Source organism: Zeus faber (assembly GCF_960531495.2).
Source record: "Zeus faber genome assembly, chromosome: 6".
NCBI classification, from domain to species: Eukaryota; Metazoa; Chordata; class Actinopteri; order Zeiformes; family Zeidae; genus Zeus; species Zeus faber.
This window is the reverse complement of record NC_137201.1, coordinates 2,083,285-2,093,284: the sequence shown is the minus strand read 5'-3', so window position 1 is coordinate 2,093,284 and position 10,000 is coordinate 2,083,285. Positions and strand designations below refer to the sequence as shown.

General features: G+C 50.0%; 1 protein-coding gene across 1 annotated transcript in view; it reads right to left on the bottom strand.

Annotated features, from left to right (window-relative positions):
* carmil2 (capping protein regulator and myosin 1 linker 2) overlaps positions 1-10,000 on the bottom strand; it is a gene marked incomplete at its 5' end in the record, with an annotated part of 72,405 nt that overhangs the window by 30,636 nt on the left and 31,769 nt on the right. The window contains 1 exon segment of the mRNA XM_080002336.1: positions 9,339-9,474. Within this exon segment, the coding sequence (XP_079858462.1) occupies positions 9,339-9,474 (136 nt within the window).

Below are 10,000 nucleotides of genomic sequence, written 5' to 3'. Positions count from 1 at the left end.
GTTTCTTTCTTTTTCTGTTTCTAACTTCTGACAGTGGGTATGCTTCTTAAAGCAAGTACAATCTCGTTGCCGCTAACGCTAGCGAATGGGTACATTATGTCATTGACTTAGAAAATAATAAAATAAATCTACTGGGAGGAGGAATGCGGGGCGGCACCTAAATGCCAATGATATGCTCAATTGTGTTTGTATTTATTAATTCACATTCAACTTTACACTTCACTAGACGCTAATGAATTACCACTCGTGAATAATTGACTGCGTACTTCAACATGTTGCTGTCGTGATTCATTAGTTTTGTAATTTCACATTATCCTGTTATGTCAATTTAGGCTGGGGTGGGTGTTCCGGACTCGAGTGGGAGTTGTGCGTAATGCCTGTTGGCGTGCTAAGCTATCTATCTCACAAAGAGACACAGCTCAAATCACTGAGGCACTAACAATTGTCAAAAAAGCTTCTGATATAGGAACAACATCCCTGTGAAGTCACAGAGCTACTGCTTTGGTTTTGATTCTGTTTGTTCAACAGAGCTTTGACTAAGCTAATACAAATGTGTAGATACAGCCACAGGTAGTCAAGAAGTAACGCGCAAGAGGCAGGACTAGTCTTAAGCCAGATCAATATGCATTATGTGAAAGACAAATACAATTTTATCCTCCTATAAAACACATTGTCTAGGCAGCTAGGCTGTAACGTCGCAAAACACGATTGATGTATGCAAGATGTGATGGCTCTAACCTGGTTTATGCTTCTGCGAAAGTACACGGAAACGTCTCTGCAGAGCTACGAAGGGGGTTATGGGTAAACGTAAATCAGAGAGGCTTGCACAGGATCTGACGCGCACACCTCCCAAATCTCAACAACACGTCGCGCGGCCGGGTGAAAACACATTGCCTGGATGGATCACATGGGGCTGGGAGCTCACTGAACACCGTTTCCAGTGACTTCCTGAAAAACTCGAGTTGACTTTAAGTGAGTTTACCAGAACACAGGCAGGGGTAAGAGCAGGTGTTGATTAAAGGCCTGGGCGATATAGGCCACCTCCACAGACAAAGTCAAAGCTTCTTAAATAAAACACAGAGCATCAGCACAGCGTAACCAACCAGGGACGGAGCACGCAGAGGAAATAACAGGCTCATGCCTGTTATTTCCATGCAAAAATGAACATTTTGATGCCAAACAGCATCTTTATGCGAGTGAAGAATAGACACACAATAGTCACATTGCATACACGTCAACACAATGTGCTTCACATAAAGTAACAATACAATCAAAATACAAGTACAAGTGCAGAATATAATATGCATATTAACAGTTGTTTGTGCAATTGTACAAAAAGGTAGTGCGAAATATACAAATGTCACAATATCCATAACACGCACGCACGCACGCACGCACGCACGCACGCACGCACGCACGCACGCACGCACGCACGCACGCACACACACACACACACACACACACACACACTAAGAACTTAGTCATAGACTGTAGTGAAAAGTAAGGTTTTTAACCTGCTTTCCATGTAGGGGCCTGTTCTATGTAGGGACCTCTCTCAGGTCCTCAGGCAGCCATCCACTGTTCCATCTACTTTGGGCAAAGATACAGAAGGCAGCCTCCACTGCTTTAGAGTTAGTATGAGGGATGGTTATAAGACCACCGCCTATGGACCTGACAGTTCTTACTGGTTCGTATCTAATGAGCATGTCTTTTATATACTGAGGTACAAGGCCATTTAGAGCTTTGAATACAAGTAGTATAATCTTAAAATCGATTCTAGTTTTAAGAGGGAGCCATTGCAGAGATCTAAGAACAGGTGTTATATGTTCAGACTATTTTGTTCCAGTGGGAACGCATGCAGCTGCATTTTGAATAAACTGTAGTTGCCACGGAGCTGATTTTGGGAGGCCTGTGAATAGGCCATTTCAGTAGTCTATTCTACTTGTAATGAACACCTGGATTCATTTTTCTGATTTTGACAAAAGCATCTTAATTTTGAAATGTTTTTTAGATGGTAGAAAGCTGATTTTGTGATGTGATTGATATGGCTCTTAAAATTTAGATCACCAGCTATGATTACACCCAGATATCTGGCTTCACCTTTGCACCAAAGATGAGTATTTCTGTTTTATCCCTGTTCAGTTGTAAAAACTTCTCTGACATTCATAGATTAATATCATTAATAAATTGACTTAGGGAGTGTATGGGATGTAGGTCATCAGGAGATAGGGATATGTACAGTTGTGAATGATCTGCATAATTATGGTAATTTATTTTGTGTTTCTTTATAAAATGTGAAAGTGGGAGCATATAGAGGTTAAACAATAATGGTCCAAGAATCAAACTTTGGGGTACTCCACATATAATACCTACTTTGTCCGAGGCAAAGTCTTGAATGGACACAAAGAACTGTCTGTCCTGTAGGTAGGTTCTGAACCAGTTTGGACCTTGGCAGGATAGCACGACACATATTTCTAATCTCTCTAATAAAGTATCATGGTCAAAAGTGGCAAAGGCGGCACTGAGATCCAGGAACACAAGAACAGATTTTATTCTGTGTTTCTGTGTTTATAATGAGATCATTCACAACTTTCATACAGTACATGTAGTGTCTCTGCTATGGTGACGTAAAAAACCAGATTGATCAATGTTTAGAAGGCTGTTTGGTGTTAGACAGTTGTTAAGCTGAAAATAAACTGTTTTTACAAGTATTTTGCTGAGGAATAGCAAGTTCGAAATCGTCCTATAGTTAACAATAACTGTTGTATCAAGATTGCTCTTCTTCGGGAGTGATTTAATAACAGCTGTTTAAAGTGCTGCAGCTAATATATCTGATTGAGAGAGCAGTTAATAATTTCTTATACCTCATGTGTTAAGCAGTTAAAAACAGTTTTTAAAATGTGGTAGGGAAAGGGTCCAAGCAGCAGGTGAAGGGCCTGAGCTGCCCAACAATACTGTCTATTTTTTTTTAGGTCTAAAGGGACAAAGTGAGACATGGCAGCAGTCATATTCCTGGAGAGCACATTCATTTCTGGATCTTGAGGCATAAATGTTCTGTCTGATAGCAAAAATGTTGTTGATTGGTGGATAAATAAGTCAGTGAACAGTGGAGAAGAGCACTTTACTATTGTTGATATTTTCATTAATGATTTAACAAAAGAAGGACGGTTTAGTCTATTTAATGGGCCGTCTTTCCCCACTTTCGTTCTGCCTGGCGACACTCTCTCTTAAGCTGCCTAATAACTTCTCCATTTCTCCAGAGGGCTTTTTTTTTTCTTTCTTTAGTTTTAAAAGGAGCAACGTTATCAATGATGTTTTGTATTTTTCAGTTGATCACAGGATCCTCAGTTGATGATGCCATGAATGACGATAACTCATTTACAGTTTTCTCATAGGTCTCAATGGTATTATTGTCAAAGATATCTTTTTTGAGAGTAAGGGTACCTCTGTTGTACAGGAAAAGCAGACACATCAAAGAATATGCAACAGTGATCTGAAATAGCAACATCCATTACACAGGGTATGGTAATATTAAGTCCTTTAGATATGACTAAGTCCAGAGCATGCCTCAAATTGTGGGTACAGAAATATGCTGAGTGAGGTCAAATACTTCCAATTGGTTAATAACGTTTCTAGCATCTGGGTCTGTTTGATTATCAACATAAATATTAAAATCACCTGAGATAATTACACAATCATAGTCAGTGGAGACCTTGAACAGTAACTCATAGAATTCATCAAGAAAGCCATATTAAGATTTTGGTTGCCAATAGACAGTAATGATTAAAATTGGAACACTACAGTTTATAGATATAGCAAGGTGTTCAAAAGACATGATTTCCTTGCAGCTTTAGATATCAGAGAAGACAGCAGCTATTCCACTGCATCTTTTATGAGATCTAGTGGTTTGGATGAATTTGAAATTAGGAGGCGCTGTCTCAATGAGTGAAACTGTGCCATTTCTATCTAGCCAGGTCTCAGTCAGTAAAGTGAAATTCAGGATAGGGGTACTTATATGATCATTAACTAAAAATGATTTATTTGTTAGCGACCTGATGTTTAATAAAGCTATTTTTATTGTTGGAAGCGCATGGCTTTGCGGGGGACTGATAGTTGAAGTCCAAACTAGTTATACACTTCCTGATTCTTGTATGTTACAGGGAAATTACGGGATCTGGGTCTATGGTTTATAATTACAGGAATTTGTATAGCAGAGTGACAATCATTAACGTTGGTAGAGTTGATCGCACTCACCAAACACCAGTACATCAGAGTACACTCGAGGATTTTAACGCAAGTTCCACGTTCATAGTGAGGAGACGTGATACGTGACAACCTAAAGTTGTCTACAAACTGTATGCTGAGCGAGCAGCAGTATCCCGTGAGCCATGTGTGAAGGTGACAGACATGGCTGTATTTGACCTTCTCTAAAGCTGGGACAGGGCAGCGGGCTGGAGATGATGAACTGGCAGTCTGACCGTAGAAGATTGTCAATAAGGTTTGTGAACTGCTCTTTAAGCGTCTCAGATTGTTTATTCCTGAGATCGTTAGTTTCCACATGGATGACAACAGTTGAGGCAGATGGGTTTTGAGCAGGGGTTTCAGCAGCTGTGGGACTTTGGAATCTATATCCTGGATGCGGGCACCTGGGTAGCAGAGGGTTTTAGCCGCGGGCAGTGTGATGTGTGAGAAACATGGATGAGCCGACATTGAGCACAGATGGAGGTCTGAGCTGAGTAGCTGGTGGTTGATAGAAGCCTCCCGGGAGTGAAGGCCCTTTCGATGTAGCGTGCTCCTTGGGGTTGGCAGGAGGCAATGATGCTCCCTGGGTGGATTGCTCAAGCCTACCAGGGCCAGGCTGGCTGGCTGGCTGTTCCAGTAGCTGGTGGAGGCGTAGGGTTGGATGGTTGATCACCGCTGAGATTTTCCAGCACCTGGTACCGGTTCTCCAGCCTCAGGTGGTTCTGTGGAGTGAGATGCCAGAGCGTTGTCCTTTCTGCCTTGAGAGGGAGGACCACTGCTGGCTGGGATGGATGGGGAGCAGGCCAGGAACTTGGAGTTAGTCCTGAACTTTGCCCACGGGTGGAGCTGCAGTATGGATGATTACATTTTCTCTTGTGCCACGTGATCCTCATCAGAGTAGTCGGAGACCCCGTCCATCTCCTCGTCCTCCGCTAAATGGGCCACGTCCTCATCAGAGGAGGGACCCCCAGGGTCGACATCCTCCGCCTCTGAAACATCGCTGCAGGACGCAGACAAGAGAGGTGGTGGGGTCTGCGGTCGGGAGGGTTGACCCAGTCTGGAGGGCTGGTCGGGATGGCGCTGATGGAACCTCCTGATGAGGGTGTGGTCCAGAATGTGCCTCGCAGGGACCCAGGACCTCTCCTCCGGGCCGTAACCCTCCCATTCCACCAGGTACTGCAGGCCTCTCCCACGCCGGCGGGAACGTAGGAGACGGCGGACAGAAAAGGCAGGACCCCGGTCAATGAAGTGCGGAGGAGGCGGGGGAGGCGCCAAGGGGACCAGAGCACTCTCCCAGACTGGCTTGACTTTGGACACATGGAAGGTGGGATGGACGCACATGGACCTGGGGAGCTTGAGTCGCACTGCCACCGGGTTGACAACCTTCTCGATCTTGAACGGGCCGATGAACCGAGGAGCCAGCTTCTTAGAGTCCACCTTCAGGGGGAGGTCCTGGGTGGAGAGCCACACCTTCTGGCCCGGCTGGTACTCCGGGCTCTGGGAGCGGCGACGGTTGGTGGCAGAGGCGTTGCGGCCAGCGGCTCGGAGGAGGGCGTCCCGGCCCCGGGTCCAGGTCCTGCGACAGTGGCGAATGAAGGCCTGGACGGACGGGCAGGAAGCCTCCCTCTCAAGGGCCGGGAATAGAGGCGGTTGGAAGCCGTAGGCGCACTGGAAGGGGGAGAGGCCTGTGGCCGAACTGGTCAGGGTGTTGTGGGCATCCACCCACAAAAGCTACTCAGACCAGGACGACGGGTGTTGAGACGTCATGCAGCGAAGGGCCGTCTCCATCTCCTGGTTCTTCCGCTCCGTTTGGCCCTTGGACTGGGGGTGGTACCCTGAGGACAGGCTGACGGTGGCTCCCAGGAGCGAACAGAACTCCCTCTAGAAGACCGAGGCGACCTGGGGACCTCGGTCGGATACAACATCAACCAGGATGCCATGGAGGCGGAAGACGGGATATAACAATAGCTCAGCGGTGCCCTTGGCCTACGGGAGCTTCGGTAGAGGCACGAAGTGAGCCATCTTGCTGAACCGATCCACCACGGTCAGGATGGTAGTGTGAGGAACCGGCAGTGGGTGTAGAATACCGGCAGGAGCAAGAAGAGAGGGTTTGTGCTGGTTACAGGTGGGGCAGGCATTGACGAACCCGCGGACGTCCTCACCCAGGGAGGGCCACCAGAAGCGACTCTTGACGACCTCCTTCGTCCGCTGGATCCCCGGGTGGCAGGTGAGTCGGGAGTTGTGGACCCACTGGAGAACCTCGGACCCGGAGGTCAGGCAGGACGAACAGACGGTCGGGCAGACATGCGCTGGGTCCGGGTTGGTCCTGGGTGGCAGCTCTTATTTTCTCTTCCACCTCCCAGGTGAGTGTGGCGACTAGACAGGAGGACGGTAGAATGGGGTCGCCGTCAGCAGCGTCTTGTCAACTGCCGGGACAGGGCGTCGGGTTTGACATTGCGTGAACCCGGCCGATAGGAGAGGGAGAAATTGAATCGGGTTAGGAAGAGCGCCCAACGAGCCTGACGGGAACCTGGACATACTCCAGGTTCTTGTGCTCAGTCCACACCAGGAACGGCAGCTGGGTTCCCTCTAGCCAGTGTCGCCACTCTTCCAGGGCCAATTTGACGGCGAGAAGCTCCCTATTCCCGATGTCGTAGTTCCTCTCAGCCGGGGTCAAACGCCTGGAGAAGAAGGTGCAGGGATGAAGTTTCTGATCGGAGGCGGTTCTCTGGGACAGGACTGCTCCGACTCCCACGTCGGAGGCGTCCACTTTCACCACAAACTGCCGTTCGGGGTCAGGCAATACCAGAATGGGGGCTGAAGTGAACCGTGCCTTCAGGGCCAGGAAGGCGTCGTTGGCGGCAGCGGACCACAGGAACGGCACCTTGGAGGAGGTTAGGGCTGTGAGAGGGGCCGCCACCGTGCTGTAGCCTCAGATGAACCTCCTATAGAAGTTGGCAAAACCAAGGAAGTGCTAGAGTTGTTTGCGGGAGCCCAGGGCGGGCCAGGTGGTGACGGCGGGGACCTTGGTGGACTCCATCTGGATGGTCCCCCTCCCTACAACGTACCCCAGGAAGGAGACGGATGGGACGTGAAACTCACACTTCTCTGCCTTCACAAAGAGTGAGTTCTCCAGGAGGCGCTGCAGGACCGTCTGGACGTGGTGGACGTGCTCAGCTTGGCATCGGGAGAAGATCAGAATGTCGTCGAGGTACACGAAGACTAATTTGTTGAGCATGTCCCTGAGCACGTCATTGACCAGGGCCTGGAAGACGGCGGGAACGTTGGTGAGACCAAAGGGCATCACCAGAAATTCGTAGTGACCGGAGGGAGTGTTGAACGCCGTCTTCCATTCGTCCCCCTCTCGAACCCGGACCAGATGGTAGGCGTTGCGTAGGTCGAGCTTGGTGAACACCGAAGCCCCCTCCAGGAGTTCAAAGGCTGACGAGATGAGGGGCAGGGGATAGCGGTTATTGACCGTAATGTCGTTGAGACCACGATAGTCAATACAGGGGCGAAGCGACTTATCCTTCTTCTCTATGAAGAAGGAGCCAGCCCCCGCCGGGGATGAGGAGGGACGGATGATGCCGCCGCCAGGGCATCGTTAATATAGGTGTCCATGGCCTCTCTCTCCGGGGCGGACAGGGAGTACAGGTGGCCTCTGGGGGGGGTGGAGCTGGGCTGGAGGTTGATGGCAATATCGTATGGCCTGTGCGGGGGAAGGGATGTCGCCTTGGCCTTGCTGAAGACCTCCCTGAAGTCGAGGTACTCAGCGGGGACCCCCAACATGTCGGGTGCGGAGCTGGAGCTGGGGGATGGCTGAGGTGCGGCGGCTTGCTTCAGGCAGACCTGATGGCACGCAGGACTCCCAGAATAGCCCCTGTGGTCCAGTCGAGGTGTGGGTTGTGATGCCGGAGCCAGGGGAACCCCAGGAGGAGAGGGTGACAAGGTGAGTGCAGGATGCAGAACTGTATCGTCTCGTGGTGGTTGCCAGCTGCCGTGCTAGGTTATCGTCGATGATGATAACATCGGAACCAGAGTCAATAAGTAAGGCGAGGGAATGTGAGCCTTGGGGCAGCAGCAGCCGAGCCTGGCACAGGGGGAGTAGGTTGGAGGGGGATTTGGGATTTTGGCTCACCAGGACCTCCTCCCTCACTGGCGAGCCTGGCCCTTTTACCGGACACCCAGAAATGTAGTGTCCAGCTAGACCGCAGTAGAGGCAAAGGTTCCCCCTCCCGGCGTCTCTCCTTCTCCTCCGGGGGGAGGCTGGCCCGGCCAACCCGCATGGGAGAGGCCTCACTCGTGGGTTGACGGGTCGGAAGAGCTGGCGGCCCGGAGGAACATGGAAGACGGGTTGCAGAGGATGGAGCAGTTCGTGATGAACGGACTACAGCCGTCTGCGTCTCCGGCGTAGCGTTCTGGAACCCCCACCCGGGGCTCCAGGGAGTGCCCAGGCTGGGCCGGTGCTGGTGGAGGTGGGTCCGGGGAAGCAGGCGGCAGGATGAACTGACCGAGAGCGATGGCGAGCTGCTGGACCTGGGCGGCTAGCCTGGCGAGCCCTTGCTTCTGGCTAGCCGCTGCTAGCCGAACGTCCGCTGAGGTGGAGGCTCGGACAGCCTCCTGGTGTTGGAGCTGTGACTCCACCCTTCCCAGGCGTGCCAGCGACTCAGGGTTGTGTGCTGGGTCCATTGTTGGCCAGATTGTACTGTAACGGGTGTGGTTAGGACCCAATTGCAGCACAAAGACAGGCAGGGATATTTAGTAATGTCTTTTATTTGTAGAGCAGGCGGAAGACAGGCAGGGAGCAGGCAGGATACATCGTCGGGGACAGGCAGGTTCGATAACGAGGACTGCAGACAGAAGACAGGCGGGCGGGCAGGCAGGATACGTGTTCGGAGCGAGGCAGAGTCGGTAGCAGGGAATCAGTCCGGAGAACGCTGGAGAGTCTGGTGCAAGCACGACGACAATCTGACAGGTGAATGGAGTTGGACTAATGAGACAGGTAAGGAGAGGGAGGGGAAGGTAGAAGAAGGCGGAGATCATGACAGGTTGTTTCCAGCCCAGTTGCAACTGTGACGAAGGAGTCTAAGAGTTACTCGTCCTCTCTTATCTGGTGAAGCACAGAGATCCTACTCTCCAGTTCTTTTGGCTCAGGGCAGAGCAGCCGGCGCAGGTCAAAGGAGAGAAGAGCGGAGGCAACGTAACCTAGCACCACCGCTCGATTGGAGTAGCCTACACAGCCAAAAAGCTGGATCCTGTGACTTGGTAGTCCAGAAAAAGTTGTTTTTAAGGTTGCAAAACCGGAAAAATACAATAGATGGCTGAAAACAGCCCAGAATAGTAGTTGTGTTGCTCAACAAACAAACAACCGGAAGACACAGAAGTAGAGGCGTGGGATGTGGACGTCAAAGAGTCACAAAAGTAGCACGACACGACCTGTATCTACATTCCAGAGTAGTGGTTGCAGAACAAAGGCCATATAGTAATAGAAAATCCAATCAATTGAGAAAACATGAAGCTTCTCCTCAGGTTTATCTTCCATTTTACTCAAGAAAAGACCAGACCGGACCAGCTCACACAGATTTTCCTTCATGAAAGCGTGATCATTGAAATTAGTTCTGGGATATCAGGGTCCATCCAGCTAGTCAAACTACCAGCCTGGATGTATCCTGGATAATTTGGGCATTTACAGAGCGCTTAGCTTTATTGAAACTTCAGTTTGGAACAGGATTTGGGCTGTGGAAGACAGCTTTGAGTG